This window comes from Mobula birostris, chromosome 16 (assembly GCF_030028105.1).
Source record: "Mobula birostris isolate sMobBir1 chromosome 16, sMobBir1.hap1, whole genome shotgun sequence".
NCBI classification, from domain to species: domain Eukaryota; kingdom Metazoa; phylum Chordata; class Chondrichthyes; order Myliobatiformes; family Myliobatidae; genus Mobula; species Mobula birostris.
In genome coordinates, this window is record NC_092385.1 from 1,137,694 (window position 1) to 1,162,282 (window position 24,589).

General features: G+C 41.5%; 1 protein-coding gene across 1 annotated transcript in view; it reads left to right on the forward strand.

Annotated features, from left to right (window-relative positions):
* The window catches only part of stimate (STIM activating enhance), a 98,815-nt gene extending 90,461 nt beyond the window's left edge, over positions 1-8,354 (forward strand). The window contains exons 6-8 of the mRNA XM_072280187.1: positions 1,157-1,234; positions 1,610-1,759; positions 6,032-8,354. Coding sequence (XP_072136288.1) covers positions 1,157-1,234; positions 1,610-1,759; positions 6,032-6,148 — 345 coding nt within the window. The 3' untranslated portion in view covers positions 6,149-8,354. The remainder of the gene's footprint in view (positions 1-1,156; positions 1,235-1,609; positions 1,760-6,031) is intronic.
* Positions 8,355-24,589: the final 16,235 nt, after the last annotated feature.

Genomic DNA, 24,589 nt, shown 5'->3' on the forward strand with positions numbered 1-24,589 from the left:
AGCACAGAAACAGGCCCTTCAGCCCATTTCATTAATGCCAACTGTGAAGTCTGTCTATGCTAATTGCACTTGGCCACATTAGGTCTGTAACCCTCTATTCCTTTTCTATCCAAACACCTTTTAAACACTAAAATTGTATCTGCCTCTTTCACTTATCTGACAGCTTGATCCATTTACCAACCTCCCTCAGATTGAGGGTTAGGGGGGAAATAAACATACCTCTCAGATATCATTTAATTTCTTCCGCTTTCAGCATAAACTTATGCCCTCTATTTTTAAACTTTCCCCCATCCTTAGAAAGAGACTTATCTGTCTGATCTATTCTATCTATTAGAAGGAAATAGGCCAAACATGGGGAAATGGGACTAGATTAGATGTGCATTGTCAGCATGGACCAGTTAGACCGAAGAACCTATTTCCATGCTGTTTGACTATATAATTCCAACAAGCCTCCACCTCTACCCTCTGATTCCGCCCACCAAGAACCTTTTAATTTAATTGGCTAGCTCACCCTGGAACATGGAGACGGACGCCTCTACGCCTTGGAGATTTATCCATTTTCATGTGTGCCAGTATTTCTCACACTTCCTCCTTCCTAACACAGACATGATCCAGAACATCAGCTCACCCCCTTCCTTGACAATTCAGCCTCCACGCTCCACACCGGTAAATACTGACGAGGAGTATTCTCTCAGAAACTTAATCATATCCTGGCTGCAGTATGGACTAGAGGAAGTTTGCCCTGGTGCGCAGGGGAATGAAGGAAGTGACAGAGCTGAATTTCATGAGGTCCTCATATTGAATTTAGTAGAGAAGGAGAGGAAGTGTTTGAGATTGTTCATAATGATGAAGAGAAAAGTGTGTTAGATTTGAGAGTGTGATACACATTCAGTTGTATCTGGACTATGGAAAGGGTGACTGAGAGAGAAATGGTCCATGAAATGACCACGCAGGATCTTGACCCAAAAATCAAAAGGTCCCATGGTTTGTTTATTGGTGAATGGAATGATTGAGGAGGTCCAGGTGCTGATCGATGGGACTTAGCAGAATAATGGAATAAGGGCCTGTGCTGTAGTGCTTTATGACTATGAGGAAGTTTGCTTGTTGAAAAGCTCTCCTATCGTACACACACTTTGACTTTGTTTATGATCTATAGGTGGCTCTACTCAATCCAATCCAGAACCCACAGCTGGAACTGGCAATTGTGATGCTGATCGTCCCTTTTTTTGTCAACGTAAGTAGCCCTCCTGGATATAGCTGTTGTACATGAAGGTTTGTGTAGCTCTGAGTTTTACATCTGTTCTCATATAGAAGATTTGTAAATTTATTCACAAACAGTGAGATGCAGAATTAGGAACATCATTTTTGCGGTTTGAAAGCTAAACATTAGGCTTTTAGAAATAAGGTATTTAAATCAAATATTTGTGATTGGAAACAAGATATTTCTATTAATTAACTATACTAATAATCTGTAGATGTGATATGAATTGTGTCACACTTCATCTGTGTGTTCATCCATGCAGTACTAAATACTTGCACACATCTGTGTTTGTGTTCCTCAATACAGTATTCAATCACTGCCGTGTTTTTTCCTTCCCATTCCTCGTAGGCATTAATGTTTTGGGTGGTGGATAATTTTTTAATGAGGAAAGGGAAAACTAAAGCTAAACTGGAAGGAGAAGGTGGAGAGGACGAATCTCGAAGCAGCAACAAAGTCCGATACAGAAGAGCGGTGTCACATGAGGAGTCTGAGTCTGAGGTAAAAGTTGATCCCTAGGTCTGACCATGATTCCTTATTCTTTCCTATTACTACAATTCACAAATGTTTTGAATAGTACCATATTCATAAACTGATCAGCCTGTTAGATAAGTTTGCTCCTTTCTCCATAACTCAGAAATTTATTCTCATCAGCTCAGTTGGAATCAGGCTTATTATCGCAGTATTATATTTCATGAGGTGTTTTGTGACAACAGGAATTGTTTCAAGACATTTTGTTCCAACTCTGTCAATGTAATAGTATGGAGTAATAGGACCATGAGATATAGGAGAGAATTAGGCCATTTGGCCCATCAAGTCTGCTCGACCATTTCATCATGGCTTATCCAAATTTCCTCTCAGCCCAAATTTATAAAGAAGGCAAGACAGCGACTATACTTCATTAGGAGTTTGAAGAGATTTGGTATGTCAACAAATACATTCAAAAACTTCTATAGGTGTACCGTGGAGAGCATTCTGACAGGCTGCATCACTGTCTGGTATGGAGGGGCTACTGCACAGGACCAGAAGAAGCTGCAGAAGGTCATAAATTTAGTCAGCTCCATCTTGGGTACTAGCTTACAAAGTACCCAGGACATCTTCAGGGAGTGGTGTCTCAGAAACGCAGCGTCCATTATTAAGGACCCCCAGCACCCAGGGCATGCCCTTTTCTCACTGTTACCATCAAGTAGGAGATACAGAAGCCTGAAGGCACACACTCAGTGATTCAGGAACAGCTTCTTCCCCTCTGCCATCCGATTCCTAAATGCACATTGAACCCTTGAACACTACCTCACTTTTTTAATATATATTCTGTTTTTGCATGATTTTTAATCTATTCAATATACGTATACTGTTATTGATTTACTTATTTTTTTTCTTTTATATTATGTATTGCATTGAACTGCTGCTGCTAAGTTAACAAATTTCACATAGAAACATAGAAAACGTACAGCACAATACAGGCCCATCGACCCACAAAGTTGTGCCGAACATGCCCCTACCTTAGAAATTACTAGGGTTACCCATAGCCCTCTATTTTCCTAAGCTCCATGTACCTATCCAAAAGCCTCTTAAAAGACCCTATTGTATGTGTCTCCACCACCGTTGCCGGCAGCCCATTCCATGCACTCACCATTCTCTGAGTAAAAAACTTACCCCTGACATCTCCTTTCTACCTACTCCCCAGCACCTTAAACCTGTGCCCTCTTGTGGCAGCCATTTCAGCCCTGGGAGATTAAGACCGTCTACAATGCCCCTTACGGCCACTGTTGCTTCTCTCAGGTAAGCTGTCCCCTCCCAACAGTACTCAAACAGGAGTACTTATTGTCAAGGGGCACAGCCACTGGGGTACTCTCTAGTACCTGACCCTTCCCCTTCCTATCCGTGACCCACTCGTCTGCCTCCCATGGCCCCGGTGTGACCACCTGCCTGTAACTCCTCTCTATCAACTCCCCACTCTCCCTGACCAGACGAAGGTCATCGAGCTGCAGCTCCAGTTCCCTAATTTTGAGAGGTTAATGATGAAACAGAGTAACTAATGAGGCAGTACTCCAACGTGCCTATACAAATAGATGTTTAATGAGAACATTAAATGAGAGGAAACTTAAATTCCTGGGCCACGTCATCAGAAAGGGAGAAATAGAGTGCTTTACATTACAAGGTCGTATGCCTGGGATGCGGAAGAGGAAGGCAAAGAGGAGAATATATGGACACTGTGAAAGAACTAACAGATCTAAGTGTGCGAGATATCATTGACGCTGCGAGGGATCGTTTGATGTGGAGTGCCATGATCGCCCAAGCATGTAACGTGCAAGGCACATGAAGAAGAAGGATGATGAAACAAAGCAAATGCTGCCTGAGAAGCAATTAAGATCCACTCCAATTTACCTACTGTCACAACAGGCTCTTCACGCAATCCTGGGATAAATGGACAGCAAAGATGCATACATCAGGATGCTCTTAATTGAATACAGCTCAGCATTCAGTATCATCATCCCCTCAAAAATAATCAATAAGCGCCAAGGTATTGGCCTCAATACCTCCTTGTGCAAATGGATCCTGGATTTCCTCACTTGCAGACTGCAGTTAGTTTGGATTGGCAATAAAATCTCCTTCACAGTCACTGTTAGCACAGATGCACCAAGAAGCTGTGTGCTTAGCTTCCTGCTGTATTTGCCTTTGACAAAGCCATGCTGACTATTCCTAAAATGTACCCTGGGGTATATCTCGTTCGGTCCCGGTGACTTAACCAACTTGATACTTTCCAAAAGCTCCAGCACATCCTCTTTCTTAATGTCTATATGCTCAAGCTTTTCAATCTGCTGTAAGTCATCCCTACAATCACCAAGATCCTTTTCCATACTAAATACTGAAGCAAAGTATTCATTAAGTACCTCTGCTATCTCCTCCAGTTCCATACATACTTTTCCACTGTCACACTTGATTGGTATTCTCTCACGTCTTATCCTCTTGCTCTTCACATACTTGTAGAATGCCTTGGAGTTTTCTTTAATCCTTCTCATGACCCCTTCTGGCTCTCCTAATTTCATTCTTAAACTCCTTCCTGCTAGCCTCATAATCCTCTAGATTTTTGAACCTTTCGTAAGCTTTTCTTTTCTTCTTGACTAGATTTTCAACAGCCTTTATACACCTCGGTTCCTGTACCCTACCATCCTTTCCCTGTCTCATTGGAATGTACCTATGCAGAATGCCATTCAAATATCCCCTAAACATTTTCCACAATTCTGCTGTACATTTCCCTGAGAATATCTGTTACTAATTTATGCTTCTAAGTTCCTGCCTGATAGCTTCATATTTCCCCTTACTCCAATTAAATGCTTTCCTAACTTTGCAAACACAAGGAATTCTGCAGCTGCTGGAAATTCAAGCAACACACATCAAAGTTGCTGCCTGACGTGCTGTGTTCACCAGCAACTTTGATGTATGTTGCTTTCCTAACTTAGAAACATAGAAAATAGGTGCAGGAGTAGGCCATTCGGCCCTTTGAGCCTGCACCGCCATTCAGTATGATCATGGCTGATCATCCAACTCAGAACCCTGCACCTGCCTTCCCTCCATACCCCCTGATCCCTTTAGCCACAAGGGCCATATCTAACTCCCTCTTAAATATAGCCAATAGTCATAGTCATAGTCATACTTTATTGATCCCGGGGGAAATTGGTTTTCGTTACGGTTGCACTATAAATAATAAATAGTAATAGAACCATAAATAGTTAAATAGTAATATGTAAATTATGCCAGTAAATTATGAAATAAGTCCAGGACCAGCCTATCGGCTCAGGGTGTCTGACCCTCCAAGGGAGGAGTTGTAAAGTTTGATGGCCACAGGCAGGAATGACTTCCTATGACGCTCTGTGCTGCATCTCGGAGGGATGAGTCTCTGGCTGAGTGTACTCCTGTGCCCAACCAGTACATCATTACACAATGAACTGGCCTCAACTGTTTCCTGTGGCAGAGAATTCCACAGATTCACCACTCCCTGACTAAAGAAGATTTTCCTAATCTCGGTCCTGAAAGGCTTCCCCTTTATCCTCAAACTGTGACCCCTCATTCTGGACTTCCCCAACATCGGGAACAATCTTCCTGCATCTAGCCTGTACAATCTCTTTAGGACTTTATACGTTTCAATAAGATCCCCCCTCAATCTTCTAAATTCCAACGACAATTCTAACTTGTCTGTTCCTACCCGTCTCTATGGTAAAGGAGATAGAATTGTGATCACTATCTCCAAAATGCTCTCCCATTGAGAAATCTGACACCTGACCAGGTTCATTTCCAATACCAGATCAAGTACAGCCTCTCCTCTGGTAGGCTTATCTACATATTGTGTCAGGAAACCTTCCTGAACACACCTAACAAACTCCACCCCATCTAAACCCCTTGCGCTAGGGAGATGCCAATCAATATTGGGGAAATTAAAATTTCCCGCCACGACAACCCTTTTATTATTATACCTTTCCAGACTCTGTCACCCCATCTGCTCCTTGATGTCCCTGTTACTACAAAAAACACCCAGTAGGGTTATTGACCCCTTCCTGTTTATAACTTCCCTTTCCTTATTACTTCTCAGTAGTACAGTCAGTATGTGATGTTGTACATGATGGCCATAGTACACAAGTTGAATGTTCCTCTAATTTTCTAATTTCTATGATGTCAACTAATAAAGGAAGATGGGAAAGTAGATATCTGGAAGTGACTGGATTGCTGACTCCCAGTAACGCGGCATTTCTGCTTGTGCTCTTCTTTTTGCAGATTCTCATTTCAGCCGACGATGAGTTGGATGAATCTGAAGCTGACGAAGAATTTAGGAGACTGACAAACATAAAGCCTATTAAAAAGAAATTACGATTCGGAGGCCTCCCTGTATGACCCAGAATGAGCCCGGTGCTTTGTATCTCAGAGTTATGAGGAGAGTCACACTATCACAAGGGATCTTTTCCTGTCGTTTTCTACACTGTGAAAATGGGCTGCACATCGTGTGTAGAGCAGCACGGGGACCTGAATGATGATTCGGCTGAGGTCGAGCTGCTCTTGCTCGTGACCTCAGCTCTCCACTTTGCCCTGATTCCAAGCATTGGTGATCAAAGTCAGACTGAAAATGTACTGGACCATTGGGTGTAGGAGAACAATTTTCTTTCAGCACATCATATTTTAGTTCTTTGTTTTAAGTTATTAAATCTGTATCTTTAACATATTGAGCAAGACTCTAAATTTTCATCTCTCAAAGACGATAGTATCTATATATATGGCACAATGTGCTTATAAAATGGAATTCTGTCAAGAGAAAAATTTGGCAATTACCAAATCAAAAATGCTGGAACAAATATTTGTAGTAGAAGAGCATGAATATGGTAAATGAATTATACATTCACTGTTGCTGTCTTCTGAACGTCCTCTATTCTCCATCCATTCTCTCAACCTCCCCCCCCCAACTTCTTCATCCTCCTCCGATCACCTACTTTTCCATCCCTCCTCCACAACTCCGTACCCCAATCACTATTCCCCTTCTATACTAGACCATTTTATTACAGGGTGAGAATTTTTGCTACATTTATGAAGTGTTTTGTATTTTTGGATGGGTATGAGGCTAGTAATGACATTGGTTTTTGTCAGTTGAATTAAGTGGCATTTTGCCGCATAATTATCAATGGACTGCAAAGATCACCAAAAGCATTAAAGGGCAATTACACATTAATGTCTGACATAGTCAATATCCCGTAGATATTTGTAAAGGTATTCCCAGTCTAATCCATGCCAGTTTTGGCAGAACAACTTAATTGATTAGTGGCAGTTTATCAAATCTTCTTGTTCAATATTAAGATCTGAATGTATAATTCTTATTTTAAAAAAAACCTTAACAGAAACATCCCTATCAATATTTTGTGTAAGTAGGCATGGAAGGGTACAAGCATTGTGGCACTTTTTGAAACAGGGTGTTTTACTATATCTGTCCTGGATGGGTTTTCTGGGTTTGTGTACTGAAGACTGTTCTATACCTGATCTATACTGGGTTTGTGTACTGAAGACAGTGTTCTATATCTGATCTGTACTGGGTTATTGTACTGAAGTCAGTGCTCTGTATCTGATATATACTGGGTTAGTGTACTGAAGACTATGCTCTGTCTGATTGGGACTAGGTTAGTGTACTGAAAACAGTGCTGTGTATCTGATCGGTTCCCTGCACCCCCCACCCCCCCCCCCGACTTTGGAGTGTTTAATGTTGTTGCTGGGTACCTGAGTTGATGTTCCAGTTCTAACAGGGATGTCACTCAAATTAAGAATATTAACTTAATTGTACATAGAAATCACAAGATAAATTTCAAAAGACTGTTAGCTCTGTTGAAGAATATGAGTGGTTTAAAAGATTCCTTCATAGTTTATTGAAAATGGGATTCAGTTCCAGTGACACACCAGTGACGTACATTGTGATTCCTTCACAGTGAAACTATTACCAAGTCCTTATCCTTCACTGATTGATCCACCCCTCTCCTCAGCTAACCAGGATACACCCATTGTCTTTTCCTGCAACCAGCTTGAAATCTTTAACCTTAATGATCTAAAAACTATTTTTTAAATTTAAAATTAACCTTTCACTTGGATTTCAGAAATTGGATGACAATGAATTTAGAGAATGATTTGGCTATTTGTATTATGGTTAAAACTAAAGCTTGTATCAAAGGCATGGCAACAAGTGCAAGATGGTGAAGAGGGGGATTCTGAGAGTAAAGCGTAATGGTGGGTAGAGAACCCTGGTTCTGCAGTAATGACGGAAATGCAGGAGAGATAGTAAGGACAGCGAAGGAGATGCATTGTTGGAGGGAGAAAGTGGGGACCGAGGAAGGGAGAAAGCTGGATGTGAGAGGAAGAAAAGGCACACTGGTGCTGCTGAACAGGTAAGGAAAAAGCTGAGGGTGTCGGATGCTCTGTGGAGTAGTGGTGATTTGGGAGGATGTCGGCAGTGGCAATGCCTAGGGTGACTGACAAGAATTTGATAGGAGGCTGACGCTTTCTTTGATCCATATCAAGGTGATTTATCAAAGTTGCTGGTGAACACAGCAGGCCAGGCAGCATCTGTAGGAAGAGGTGCAGCCTGGCCTGCTGCGTTCACCAGCAACTTTGATGTGTGTTGCTTGAATTTCCAGCATCTGCAGAATTCCTGTTGTCAAGGTGATTCAGCCTGTTTAGTTTATGCCAACTTATCAAGACAATACCATTCCTCCACTAATTTACCCTTCAATTCACTTCAACTACTGCTCATTGTACAAACATGGGGCAATTTGTAATGATCACTCTTAAGGATGTGGAAGTTTACAAGAGTTCCTAGTGGTCACTAGAAGGACATGCAGACCGACCACACTGGAGGTCAGGATTAAACCTCAGTCATTGATGTGTGAGGCAGCAACTTCACTAACTGCACCATCCTCTACTGCCCTAAAACTTTTCCTTGTGTAATTAATCATGGAGCCTGTATTCGGGATCATTCACAAATAAAACTATCTGAGAACATTCTGGCATCGACTATACACTTCTCAAGATAGAAATATATCAGATAAGTAGCAATTTAATCAAATTTTTTGTGGGATTCAATTTTATATGTGGCTAATATTTATCCTAACATTCCATCTAGCCGTTGGATAAAAGGATATTTGAAATTAATTTTCATAATTGTTCACATGTAAATTAGTAAAGCATGTTGCCCTACATTTCTAATAACATTGAAAACCATCAGATATAGGAGTAGAATTAGGCCGTTTGGCCCATAGAGTCTGCTCCACCTTTCATCATTTCTGATCCCATTTCCTCTCAGCCCCGCTCTCCTGCATTCTCCCGTTTATTTCTTCATGCCATGACCAATCAACCTCTGCCTTATACCCAAAGACTTGGCCTCCACAGCTGCCTGTGGCAACAAATTCCACAGATTCACCACTCTCTAGCTAGAGAAATTGATCCTCCTCTCTGTTCTGAAAGGACACCCCTCCATTCTGAGGCTGTGTCCTCTGGTCATAGACTCTTTCACCATAGGACACATCCTCTCCACATGCACTCTGTCAAGGCCTTTCACCATTCAATAGATTTCAATGAGGTCACCCCTCATTCTTCTGATCTCTAGTGAATACAGGCCCAGAGCCATCAAACGCTCTTCGTATGACAAACCAATCAATCCTGGAATCAATCATAGAATTCTGAACACTGTCCTTTAACTGGGTCTTTGGTTTATAGTATACTTCTTTGAATATAAGTGTCAGAGCTTTGGATAAAGTGCCTCTTATAAACCCAGTCTCATCTGAGAAAGTCATGCTAGGATGAATTGGTGAGTTTGAGATAGAAACATAGAAAATCTACAACACAATACAGGCCTTCAGCCCACAAAGCTGTGCCGAACATGTCCCTACCTTAGAACTACCTAGGCTTACCCATAGCCCTCTATTTTTCTAAGCTCCATGTATCCATCCAGGAGTCTCTTAAAAGATCCTTACTTTAAGTGATTATTTGGCTACACTTACAATATTCTTCACAAATGTGTTATGATTTTATGAAGTTGTATGATCTCAAGCTACCAGAACTATGCATTGTGACAGATCATTTCCAGACTGTTCAGTTGGGAGTTGAATGAGATTAAGACTGTCTACTGCCTGAACTGTGTTGCCCCTTTTGAGCTTTGAATTGTTTGAATCAAAGTTATTTAGCAGAGTGCTAGTTGACAGTATACCACATCAGTATGGTGACATGTTTTCTCTACGAGAGTTGTTAAGAAGATGGATGGTGTGTGGGCCTTCGTTAGTCGGGGGATTGAGTAGAAGAGCTGTGGGTTAATGAGACAGCTCTGTAAAATTCTGCTGAGACCACATTTGGAATATTGCGTTCATTTCTGGTTGCCTCATTATTGTAAGGATGTAGAAGCTTTAGAGAGGATGCAGAGGAAATTTACCAGGCTGCAGCCTGGATTAGAGAGGTCTCTCACGAGGGTAGGTTGACCAAGCTAGGACTAGAGGTGTACAAGATTATTAGAAGCATTGATAGAATGGACAGTCAGGGTGGCGATGGCTGTAACAGAGAAAGTCCATTGAGTGTGAGTGAAGAAGAGTATAGGGAGATGTCAGAGGTGGATTTTATGTGAGTGGTGGTGTGTGTGGAACATGCTACCGGGGTGCTGCTACAGGTAGTTGCAGCTGGGACATTACAGCAGGCCGATATGAAATTGTGAGTTGATTGACCTGTACTGTGTTCTGTTTTCTTGATCATACTTGTCGTGCCTCCATTATATTATTTCCATGAACTGGTATTTATGTAAATTAGAAAAGTCTCAAGTAACTTGTTATTGATGGCTGGCTTCATCAGGCAACAAATTCAGCTGATTGGAGACTTGAGACTTAAGATTCCGATGCAGCTATTTACCTTAAGAGTCATTGAAGGTAGCGGCACAGAATCAGGCCCTTCGGCCCAACTTGTCCATGCTGACCAAAGTGCCCTTCTGAGCCAGTCCCACTTGCCTACATTTGTCCCAAATCCCTCTCCACCGTTCCAATCCTTGTACCATCAAAATGTCTTTAAAAGATTAATTGTGTCTGCCTGTACCACCTCCTCTGGTAGCACGTTTCACATGACCATCACCCACTGTGTGAAGTTGGCCTTCAGATTCCATTTAAGTCTTTCCACTCTCACCTCAAACCAATGCTTTCTGGTTTTATACACACGTATCATAGGATAAAATCTCTGACCTTACCTGTGCCCCTAATGATTTTATACATGTCTGTAAGACCACCCCACAGCCTCTATCACTTCAGAGAAAACAGTCCCTCCCTGTCCAAGCCCTCCAGTCCTGGCAACATCCTTCTGCCTTCTGAATCTTTTTTGCACTCTCTCTAACTTAATCAATGATTTTTCACGGCTGTCTGTGTCTCTTTCTCTCTCCCAGCACTTCCAAGGAAATATGTATCTTGTACCTCTCTCTGCCTCTGTAACACTCCCCAGGGCCCTGCCATTCATAGTGTATGCCCTGACCTAGATTAACTTCCCAAGGTGCATCACCTTGCTCCTGGAGGCGTACAACATGCAAGCAAGCTTTTAAGGTTAACGTCTTTAATGCCAACAAAGATGTCCTCCTGAACTTGTCTCATTGTCTGCATTTGGCCCATATCATCCCAGGCCATTTCTATTCATGTACCCGTCCAAATGTCTTCAAAATGAGATTGTACCCACCACTTACAGCTTTCTCTGGCAGCTTGTTCAATATACTACCCACCCTCTGCATGAAAATAGTTGCCCCTGAAATCTCTATAAAAAATCTTTTCCCTCTCCTTAAATCTGTGCCCTCTTTGAAAGGTCAGCACAACATTGTGGGCCAAAGGACCTGTACTGTGCTGTAATGTTCAGTGGTTTCAGACACTCTATCCTGAAAACAAAGACTGTCACACTCCTTGTGACATAAATCTTCATAAGGTGAACACCCACCTCTCCCTATAACTCGAGCCCTCCACTCCCAGTAAATCTCTTTAATCCTTTCTGCAGCCTTTCCGGCCTAATGGCATCCAATAGCTGGACAACCAGGGTTAAAATTCCATCAGCCATCCCTTTGCCTGCTTTCCCAGCTGGTCTAGCAATGGTCCTCTATGTTACTAACCTCCCCGTAGCATGGTGAGGTTAGCAGGTAGGCAAATATTTTACATATGTACTTGATGCTAGAGTATGCCTCAAACTTAAGCAGCATTTCTGTCATTAAAGTATAGCTTTACGGAAAGATTTAAGAAGTGTAAAAAGCTGTTAGCATAACTGTTAACTGAAAGGGGACAGCCTGCGTGACTAGGTCTGGGTGTCTTGGTTAGCAGTGCTGCACTCAAATGGCTCTTCTGTCATTCCTTGTAGTGTAGTTGACATCCTGAGAGCTTCTGAATCAATAAAAGACTCCGGAACAATCAACAAAATGCCTTTCTGGCAAGCAGCAACAGTTGATTATGATGCAGTGTCCAGGAGTTGAGTATATTCTCTATATATTTTGTATATTACTTTACATTAAAGTATTGGGAACTTCAAAACTACTTCTCTATGCATGTTTTTTTTTAAATAATCTGTTTTATAGAGTATTTTACACCATAGGAAGTGAAGATCATAGGACACAGGGGCAGAATTATGCCAGTCAGCACATTGAGTGTGCTCCACCATTTGATCACGGCTGGCGTATTTTCCCTCAGTCGCATTCTCCTGCCGCCTTCCTGTAACTTTGGCACCCTGACTAATCAAGAACAAATTTCACGACGTATGCCTGTGGTATTAAACCTGATTCTGAACCTATGAACATCCACTTTAAATATAGCTGTCTGGCTAAAGAAAATCCTCCTCATCCTTGAAAGGAACTTCTATTTTGAGACTGTGCCCTCTGGTCCTAGACTCTCCGATAGGCAACATCCTCTCCACATCCATTCTATCTTGGCCTTTGAATCTTCAACAGGTCGCAATGAGATCCCCCTCATTATTATGGATTCCAATGAGGACAGGCCCAGAGCCATCAATCTCTCCTGATATGTTAACCCTTTCATTCCCAGAATCATTCTCATGAACCCTGTCCAATGCCAGCACATCCTTTCTCAGATATTGTGTCCAAAACTGCTCACAATACTCCATATGTGGTCTGACCAATGCTTTGTAAAGATTCAGCATTACATCCTTGCTTTTATATTCTAGTCCTCAACAAATGAATTCTAATATTGCATTTGCATCCCTTACCACTGACTCAACCTGCAGTTAACCTTTAAAGACTCCCAAGGCCCTTTGCACCTCCGTTTTCTGAATCTGTTTAGAAAATAATCTAACCTTTTATTCTTTACACCTAAGTGCATCATCATTCACTTCCCTATACTGTGTTCCACCTTATGTGTCCATTCTTCTAATCTGTCCAAGTCTATAGACTCCCTGCCCCTCCACTCTTCGTATCATCCACAAAATGGCCACAAAGCCATCAGTTCCATCATCAAGGTCATTTACATATAACATGAAAAGTAGCAGACCCAATACTGATGCCTGTGAAACATCACTAGTCACCAGCAACTAACCAGAAAAGGCCCCCTTTATTCCCACTCTTTGCCTTCAACCAGTGAACCAATCTTGTATCCATGCTAGTAGGATTCCTGTAATACTATGGCTCTTAGCTTTTTTAGTAGATTCATATGTGGCACCTTGTCAAAGGCCTTCTGAAAGTCCAAAAATACAACATCCACTGCATCCCTTTATCTACTTGTAATCTCCTGAAAGAATTCCAACAGGTTCATTGGGCAAGATTTTCCCTTAAACCTGATTCAGCATAGTTTTCTTATCACTGGCATATGTTGTGAAATTTGTTGTTCTGTTATTTCCTTAAAGAATTCCAACAGAATTGTCAGGCAAGGTTTATCCCTAAGGAACCATGCTGAGTTCAGCCTGCTTTATTGTGTGCCTCCAAGGAGCCTGAAACCTCATCCTGAACAGTATCTGCACTTGTGAATCTTGTAAAGTCATTATGTGAATAATGGCTGCAAGTACTGGAAGCCAGCACTGGAAGGATAGGACAAAGTGCTGGTATATAGTGTCAATGTGCCTAACGCTCTGTGTAAACATAGTTAGCTGAGAGACTGGTCTGTGTTCTGTGTTTACTGCAGTTAGGAGAGGTGAGAGAAGTGGGATTGCTTTCTGTAGAGAAGGCTGGGGGAATTGACAAGAAAGTACAAGGTCTGGACTGAATGGGTGCGGGAAACTGTTCCCCTTGCTGAAGGGGACAAGGGCTAGTCACAGATATGAAATAATGGGAAAGATAAAGAAGAGATGAGGAAAGGTTTTTACACAGTGAGTGACTGGAATCTGGAACACACTACCTGCAGATGTGAGAGAGGCAGGTCCCATTAGACTTCAATGAAATTGGATAAATATCAGGGCGAGGAAACTTGCAAGGCAGGATGCAGCAGAAGAGCCTTCACAGACACGGTGCACTGAATGCCCTGTGACCCTTTTCTATTGCTGCTGAGAATTCTCAGGGCTTCATGGGCACTCTGTTTTGCGTGGCCAGATCTGTTGTAACTTTTACTCTGATTAACTTGTCATGTTTACTCTGATTGACAGTGTCTTTCTTTTTAAATCTTTTTATTGAATAAGTATACAAAAAGGTAAGCCATATAGGCACTAATACACTGTTAGAATATAATAAAATTACAGGAGATATTAATACAAAAAAAAATAATACAAACAATGTAATTTAAACATAACGTACCAAGGTAACATAATAGTATACTAATTTTTATATATATATCAATAGAGAAAAGGAAAAAAAAAACCCACCGTGCAACTAACTAAAAGCAAAGCAAAGCAATGGGCTAACTTGGAACCAAACAGAGTTAAAGAACTTAAAATCACGTCCTCAATCCCGACCTCCATTAAAAACAGTAAAAAAAAACAAGAAGGGTATATATTACATTAAATGAAAATATTGAATAAAAGATCTCCAGGTCTGTTCAAATTTAAATGAAGAGTCATAAAGATTGCTTCTAATTTTCTCCAAATTCAAGCATAATATCGTCTGGGAAAATCAAAAAAAGGTAGTTGGAGCATTAGGTTCTTTCCAATGTTGTAAAATACATCTTTTCGCCATTAAAGTAAGAAATGCAATCATTCTACGGGATGAAGGGGAAAGATTACTGGAAATTTTAGGTAGTCCAAAGATAGCAGTAATAGGGTGAGGAGAGATATCTATATTAAATACCTTGGAAATAATATTAAAAATGTCTCTCCAAAAAGTTTCCAGAGTAGGACAAGACCAAAACATATGAATTAAAGAGGCTATCTGCCCCGGACATCTATCACAAAAAGTATTAATATGAGAATAAAAGCGAGCTAATTTATCTTTGGACATATGTGCTCTATGAACAACTTTAAATTGAATTAGGGAATGTTTAGCACAGATAGAGGAAGTATTGACTAATTGTAAAATCTGCCCCCAGTCATCCACGGAAATAATAGATCCCAATTCTTGTTCCCAATCTGACCTAATCTTATCAAATGGAGCTTTCCTAAGTTTCATAATAATATTACAAATAATAGCCGATGCACCTTTCTGACATGGATTAAGGTTAATTATAGTATCTAAAATGTATGTAGGAGGAAGCATTGGAAAGGAAGAAAGTATAGTACTTAGGAAATTTCTAACTTGTAGATATCTAAAAAAAATGTATTCTTGATAAATTATATTTATTAGATAATTGTTCAAAAGACATAAGGGAACCATCTAAAAATAAATCCAAAAACCGTGAAATACCCTTAGTCTTCCAAATTTGAAAAGCTCTGATTGACAGTGTCATGCAACCCAATGGCTATTGTTGGAATTCACAGCAATTACACTGGATGACTTTTACCAATGTGCTTACGGACATGACATGGAAGAGGTTGAGCACGTTCATTGCGTCAGTCAGTTAACTTTCTACCAGACATAACTAATCTGGCAGAACACAGTCAACTTCGTCAGTGGCAGTTTTAAGCACTGTTTAAAAGTTCCTTTTAAATCTAATCTTTATTTTTTCTCCAGTCCTGCCAAAGGGTCTCGGCCGAAAACATTGACTGTAGTTTTTTCCATAGATGCTGCCTGGCCTGCTGAATTCCTCCAGTACTTTGTGTGTATTACTCACTGAAGTCCTTAACTTGGTGTTTCTTACAAGTGTCATTCATGATGGAGCAACAGTGATTTATCAGTTGAGGGGAGATAGCAAATTGTGACTGGGAGGAAGTTTCTTTCTCCCTTTGACATGCTGTCATAAGATTTCATGCATCTGGACTCATGGTACACAATGTCCTTAGGATTACAAATGTTAGACAAATGAAGATGTGTCCGTTATGAATAAATACTTTGCTTCTCTCTTGGCAAAGGAAAATTGTATAAATATTGACATTAAGTCAGAAAGTACAAAGTTCTAAAAATCAAAATGAAAACAAAATAAGCAATAAAGCAAGTGAAAAGGTCCCAGTTTCTTTAGATCTGGATAAATGTATCGCAAATTCTTTCAACAAGCAAATGTGGCAAGGGCTCTATGGCAAAGACAAAGAAATATTGTTAATTTGATACCTTTAAAAAGGAGAAAATAATGTCTGACATTGGGTCTGGAGAATGTTCTAGAACAGAGGGACCTTAGTGTTACAAGTACATGATTTTCTGAAAATGGAGTCATAGGTAGACACAGTAGTGAAGAAGGATTTTGTCACACTGGCCTTCATAAGTCAGGGCACTGGGCATCAAAGTTGGGGGGTCATAGTGCAGTTGTACAGGACGCTAGTGGGGCTGCACTTGGAGAATTGTGGTTTGCCACCCTGCTATAGTAAAGTTATTCCAATTGAAAAGAGCAGAGGAGATTTTCAAAGATGTTGTCAGGACTTGAAGGACTGAGTTAAAGGGAGATATTGGACAAGCTCAAAGATTGTAGCATAGGAAGCTGAGAGGTGATCTTATAGAGGTGAATGCAGTAAATCTTTTTTTCCCAAATGTTGGGGAATCAAGACTAGATGACATAGGTTTAAGGTGGTGGGGAGGGGATTTAATGGAACCTGAGGCAAATATTTTATACAGAGGGTGGTATATATCTGGAACGAGCTGCTGAGAAGTGTTTGAGGCAGGTACAGTAACAGAAACAGAAACAGTTGGACAGGATGTAGATTTGAAAGGCATAGTAAGTTATGGGCCAAACACTGGAAAATGGGACTAGCTTGGATGGGCATCTTAGATGATATGGAACAGTGGGTCCAAAGGGGCCCGCTGTGCTATGTGCGAGGCAGCATAAATCAGGATTTACCAAGGCCCTAGTTAATCAAAAATGGTGTAGATTTGTTATGGTAAGGTCAGATTAGATAAATTTAACTGAATTTTTAAAGAGGTAATGAGTGTCAAATGGAAATAATATGATTATGTGTATCAGGATTCTTACAAGGTAGTTGTCAATAGACAGTAAGGGCTGATGAGGTTGAAGAGAGGCAACATGTTTTACAATGGGTTCAGTGTCAGCAATATTAATGACTGAACATGGAAAGTGGAATAAATTGGGGACATGAATGGGGTGCTGCAGTATCACTGCTGGCCTCTCAGCTATTCTCATCTGGAGAGGGGGCCATTTCCCAATGATACCAAAGGTCAAATTAAACTTAATATCAACATACGTGTATGTCACCATATACAAACCCAAAGATTCATTTTGTTGTGGACGTAGTCAATAAAGCTATAGAATGACAACCATAACAGAATCAACTGACCAGGTGAGGTAGGAGGTACATGCAGATGGGCTTCAAAGGGATATAGACAAACTAAATGAGTGAGGATGTAGCGGGTGGATTATAACGTGGTAAAAAGGAAAATTATCCAACTTGATAAAAAAACAAAAGTGAGATTATTTTTTCAAATGGTGAAAGGCTGGTAAGTACTAATATTCAGAGGGACCTGAGTCATTCTGAACAGACAAGACGTAGGAGCATAACAGGCCATTTGGCCCATTGATTCTGCTCCGTCATTCCATCATGGCTGATCCTGGATCATGTTCAACCCCATACATCTGCCTTCTCGCCATATTCTTTGATGCCCTGACCGATCAGGAAACTATCAACTTCCTCCTTAAATATACACATGGACTATTCCTCCACTTTAGTCTATGGCAGAGCATTCCACAGATTTACTACTCTCTAGCTAAAAAAAAATCCTACTTACCTCTATTCTACAAGGTCATCCCTCAATCTTGAGGCTGTGCCCTTAATTCTGAACACCCCCACCATCGGAAACACCCTCTCCACATCCACCTTTTCTAGTCCTTTCAACGGTTGGTAGGTTTCAATGAGATCCCCCCACATTCTTCTAAGTGCCAGTGAGTACAGGCCCAAAGCTGCCAAACACACTTCATATGTTAACCCCTTCATTTGTGAATCATCCTCATGAACCTCCTCTGGACTTTCTCCAATGACAACACATCCTTTCTGAGATATGGGTCCAAAAACTGTTGACAATAATCCCAAGTGCAGCCTGGCCAATGTCTTATAAAGGCTCAATATTATCTCCTTGCTTTTATATTCTAATCCCCTTGAAATAACTGCCAACATTGCATTTGCCTTCTTAACCACAGACTCAACCTGTAAATTAACCTTCTGGAAATCTTGCACAAGAACTCCCAAGTCCCTCTGCACCTCTAATGTTTGAACCTATAGGACTCGTCTTACTGTGGATATAGATACTTGTCTACCTCTTTCCTCCAGCATCTTCACAAGGTCCTTTGCTGTTGTTCTGGGATTGATTCGCACTTTTCTTGCCAAAGTATGTTCATCCCTAGGAGACAGAATGCATCTCCTTCCTGAGCAGTATGACGGCTGTGTGGTCCCATAGTGTTTATACGTCCCATAGTGTTTATACTTGCGTACTATTGTTTGTACAGATGAACGTGGTACCTTCAGGCATTTGGAAATTGCTCCCAAGGATGAACCAGACTTGACATCATTTTCTGACCTCAATCCGATAGAAAATTTGTCGTCAGAACTGAAAAAGTGTGTGCAAGCAAGGTGGCTTACAAACCTGACTCAGTTACACCAGTTCTGTCTGGAGGAATGGAACGAAATTCCAGCAACTTACTGTGAGAAGCTTGTGATTGTGTAAAATAGGACTAGAGAGAGAAAAATTTTCTGAACTGAGCCCATATTCTTAAAGTATGTCTGATAAGAGGATTAACAATAAGTCCAGGCAAATGACAAGGAAGTGCGGAACCCAGAAGTACAGAAATAGAAAGATCCTTAGTAGGGTTCAACTCCATCGCCAGCCATTTTGGGCAGTCAGACTTATTGTGGAAGAAAGACTAAAAAATAAGACAACGAATATTGGCTGCCCAATAATATAAATGAAAATTAGGCCAATCTCTAATTCGTCCACCTCATTCCGAATACTACATACATTTAAATACTGCACCTTCAGTCCCGCATTCTTCACCCTTTTGAATTTTGCCTCTGTGGTACAATTTAACTCTTTGCTCTTTCTGCATTCGTACCCAATCATTGCCCTTCCTTACATTTGTGCTACACCCATCATCTACTTGTCAGCCTGCTGGCTGATCCTCAGCTCTATCGTGGCTGTTTATCATCCCTCCTAACCCTATTCTCCTGCCTTCTCCCCATAGCCTTTGACACTGACTAATCAAGATCCAATCAGCCTCTGTTTTAACTATACTCAATAACTTGGCCTCCACAGCCATCTGTGGCAATAATTTCCACACAATCTCCACCCTCTGGCTAAAGAAATTCCTCCTTCTTCTCAGTTCTAAATGAACATACTTCTTTTATTCGGTGGTTTTGCGCTCGTGTCTGAGATTCACGCATATTGAAAACATCCTCTCCACATCCACCCTATCTAGGCCTCTCAATATTTGACAGGTTTCTATGACACACCCCTTCATTCCCATGAGCACAGGCCCAGAGGCATCCAACGCTCCTCATGCATTAACCCTTTCATTCCAGGAATCATTCTCACCAACCTCCACTGGAGCTTTTCCAATGCCAGCACATTTTTTCTTGGTAAGGGACCCAAAACTATTCACAATACTCTGTGCAGTCTGACCAATGCCTTATAAACCCTTAGCATTATATCCTTGCTCTTATATTCTAGCCCTATTGAAATGAATGCCAACATCGCACATACCTTCCTTACCAATCAACCTGCAAGTTAACCTTCAGAGAATCCTGCACAAGGACTCCCAAGACCCTTTGAACACGCGATTTTTCAATTTTCTCCCCATTAAAAAATAGTCTAAGCCTTTATTCCTCCATGCATTTTCCTGCTATATTGCACCTGCCACTTCATTACCCATTCTTACAATCTAAGTCCTTCTGCATACTCCCTGCTTCCTCAACATAACCTGCCTCTCCACCTATCTTCATGCTGTCTAATGGCCACAAGCCTTCAATTCCGTCACCCAAATCACTGACAAATAATGTGAAAAGAAGCGGCCCCAATACTGACCCCTGCAGAACAGCACGTCACCAGCAGCCAACCAGAATAGGCCCCCTTTTTCTCACTCTTTGCTTCCTATTAGTCAGCCAGTCTTCTATCCATGCAAGAATCATTCCTCTAATACCAAAGGCTCATCTTGTTAAGCATCCTTAAGTGTGGTGTCTTATTAAAGATCTGAAAATCCAAATAAACAACTTCCACTGACTCTCCTTTGTCTATCCTGCCTGTTATTTCCTCAAATAATTCCAACAGATTTGTCAGGCAAGATTTCCCTTTAAGGAAACCATGCTGAGTTTGGCCTACCTCCAAGAACCCTGTAACATTATCTTTGATAATGAACTGCCAATTAGCCAGTCCTCCAGAACCATTCCAGAATATCATGATCCTTGAAAGGTCAGTACTAATGCTTTCACAATCTCTTCAGATTTTCAGAATGCTGGGGTGTCATCTATCTGGTCCAGGTGACTTATCTACCTTCAGACCTCTCAGCTTCCTAAGAACCTTCTCCTTAGTAATAGCAACTACACACTTTCCTGCACCCTGATACAGTGGCATGCAAATATTTGGGCACCCCGGTCAAAATTTCTGTTACTGTGAATAGTTAAGTGGCCAGAAGATGAACTGATCTCCAAAAGTCATAAAGTTAAAGATGAAACATTCTTTTCAACATTTTAAGCATGATTAGTGTATTTGTTTTGTACAATTTTAGAGTGAAAAAAAGGAAAGGAGCACCATGCAAAAGTTTGGGCACCCCAGGAGATTTGAGCTCTCAGATAACTTTTACCAAGGTCTCAGACCTTAATTAGCTTGTTAGGGCTATGGCTTGTTCACAGTCGTCATTAGGAAAGGCCAGGTGATGTAAATTGCAAAGCTTTATAAAGACCCTGACTCCTCAAACCTTGTCCCAACAATCAGCAACAATGGGCTCCTCTAAGCAGCTGCTTAGAAACATAGAAACATAGAAAATAGGTGCAGGAGTAGGCCATTCGGCCCTTCGAGCCTGCACCGCCATTTATTATGATCGTGGCTGATCATCCAACTCAGAACCCCGCCCCAGCCTTCCCTCCATACCCCCTGACCCCCGTAGCCACAAGGGCCATATCTAACTCCCTCTTAAATATAGCCAATGAACTGGCCTCAACTGTTTCCTGTGGCAGAGAATTCCACAGATTCACCACTCTCTGTGTGAAGAAGTTTTTCCTAATCTCGGTCCTAAAAGGCTTCCCTTCTATCCTCAAACTGTGGCACTCTGAAAATTTAAATAAATGATGCCCATAAAGCAGGAGAAGGTTATAAAAAGATAGCAAAGCGTTTTCAGGTAGCTGTTTCCTCAGTTCATAATGTAATTAAGAAATAGCAGTTAACAGGAATGGTGGAGGTCAAGTTGAGGTCTGGAAGATCAAGAAAACTTTCCCAGAGAACTGCTTGTAGGACTGCTAGAAAGACAAATCAAAACCCACGTTTGACTGCAAAAGACCTTCAGGAAGATTTAGCAGACTGGAGTGGTGGTGCACTGTTTTACTGTGCAGCGACACCTGCACAAATATGACCTTCGTCGAAGAGTCATCAGAAGAAAACCTTTCCTGTGTCCTCACCACAAAATTCAGTGCCAGAAGTTTGCAAAGGAACATCTAAACAAGCCTGATGCATTTTGGAAACAAGTTCTGTGGACTGGTGAAGTTAAAATAGAACGTTTTGGCCGCAATGAGCAAAAAAGGTGCAGAATTTCATGAAAAGAACACCTCTCCAACTGTTAAGCACGGGGGTGGATCAATCATGCTTTGGGCTTGTGTTGCAGCCAGTGGCACAGGGAACATTTCACTGGTAGAAGGAAGAATGAATTCAATTAAATACCAGCAAATTCTGGAAGCAAACATCACACCGTCTGTAAAAAAGCTGAACATGTTTGAACTTGGAGTACTGTGATCAGTTCTGGTCACCTCACTACAGGAAGGATGTAGATACTATAGAGAGAGTACAGGAGAGATTTACAAGGATGTTGCCTGGATTGGAGAGTGAGCCTTATGAGAATAGGTTGAATGAACTTGGCCTTTTCTCCTTGGAGTGACGGAGGTTGAGAGGTGACCTGATAGAGCTGTATAAGATGATGAGAGGCATTGATCATGTAGATAGCCAGAGGCTTTTTCCCAGGGCTGAAAAAGGGGGCATAGTTTTAAGGTGCTTGGAAGTAGGTACTGAGGGAATGTCAGGGGAAAGTTTTTCACACAGAGGGTGGTGGGTGCGTACAATACGGTCTTTTAAGAGACTCTAAGATGCGTACATGGAGCTTAGAAAAATAGAGGGCTAGGCATTAGGGCAATTCTAGCCAGTTTCTAGAGTAGGTAACATTGTCAGCACAACATTGTGGGCAGAAGGACATGTAATGTGCTGTAGGTTTCTTTGTTCCATGTAAAGGAACTCTTAGGAGGCAGTGATCGTACTATGATTGAGCTCATACTGCAACTTGAGAGGGAGAAACATAACTCACATGTATCAGTAACACAATGGAATAAAGGGAATTACAGAGGCATGAGAGAGGGGCTTGCCCAGGTGCATTGGAGGAGGATACTGGCAGGGATGATGGCAGAGCAGAGATGGCTGAAGTTTCTGGGAATAGTTCCCAAGGCACAGGATAGATATGTCCTGCAGAAGAATAAGTTCTCAAATGACAGTAGTAGGCAACCATGGTTGTCAAGAGAAGTTAAGGACTGCATAAAAGCCAAGGAAAGGGCATATAACTTAGAAAAAGTGAGTGGGAAGTTGGATGATTGGGAAGCTTTTAAAATTCTACAAAAGGCAACTAAAAAAGCTATAAGAAGGAAAAAGATGAAATGTAAGGGTTAACTAGTGAAAAATATAAAGCAGGCTATTAAAAGTTTTCTCAGTTACGTAAAGAGTGAAAAATGGTGAGAGTTGGTATTGGACCACTGGAAAATGATGTAGTAATGAGCGACAAAGAAATAGCAGATGAACTTAAATGAGTACTTTAACATAGAATGTAGAATAGTACAGCATAATACAGGCCCTACGGCCCACAATGTTGTGCCGACCCTCAAACCCTGCCTCCCATATAACCCCCCACCTTAAATTCCTCCATATACCTGTCTAGTAGTCTCTTAAACTTCACTAATGTATCTGCCTCCACCACTGACTCAGGCAGTGCATTCCACGCACCAACCACTCTCTGATTAAAAAACCTTCCTCTAATATCCCCCTTGAACTTCCCACCCCTTACCTTAAAGCCATGTCCTCTTGTATTGAGCAGTGGTGCCCTGGGGAAGAGGCGCTGGCTATCCACTCTATCTATTCCTCTTATTATCTTGTACACCTCTATCATGTCTCCTCTCATCCTCCTTCTCTCCAAAGAGTAAAGCCCTAGCTCCCTTAATCTCTGATCATAATGCATACTCTCTAAACCAGGCAGCATCCTGGTAAATCTCCTCTGTACCCTTTCCAATGCTTCCACATCCTTCCTATAGTGAGGCGACCAGAACTGGACACAGTACTCCAAATGTGGCCTAACCAGAGCTTTATAGAGCTGCATCATTACCCCGCGACTCTTAAACTCTATCCCTCAACTTATGAAAGCTAACTACCCTATCTACCTGTGATAGGATCACAGGATCTGTGGACATGTACCCCCAGATCCCTCTGCTCCTCCACACTACCAAGTATCCTGCCATTTACTTTGTACTTTGCCTTGGAGTTTGTCCTTCCAAAGTGCACCACCTCACACTTCTCCGGATTGAACTCCATCTGCCACTTCTCAGCCCATTTCTGCATCCTATCAATGTCTCCCTGTAATCTTCGACAATCCTCTACGTTATCCACACCACCACCAACCTTTGTGTCATCTGCAAACTTGCCAACCCACCCTTCTACCCCCACACCCAGGTCGTTAATAAAAATCACGAAAAGTAGAGGTCCCAGAACCGATCCTTGTGGGACACCACTGGTCACAACCCTCCAATCCGAATGTACTCCCCCCACCACGACCCTCTACTTTCTGCAGGCAAGCCAATTCTGAATCCACCTGGCCAAACTTCTCTGCATTCCATGCCTTCTGACTTTCTGAATAAGCCTACCGTGTGGAACCTTGTCAAATGCCTTACTAAAATCCATATAGATCACATCCACTGCACTACCCTCATCTATATGCCTGGTCACCTCCTCAAAGAACTCTATCAGGCTTGTTAGACATGATCTGCCCTTCACAAAGCCATGCTGACTGTCCTCGATCCGACCATGATTCTCTAAATGCCCAATAGATTCTATCTCTAAGAATCTTTTCCAACAGCTTTCCCACCACAGGCCTAAGGCTCACTGGAATATAA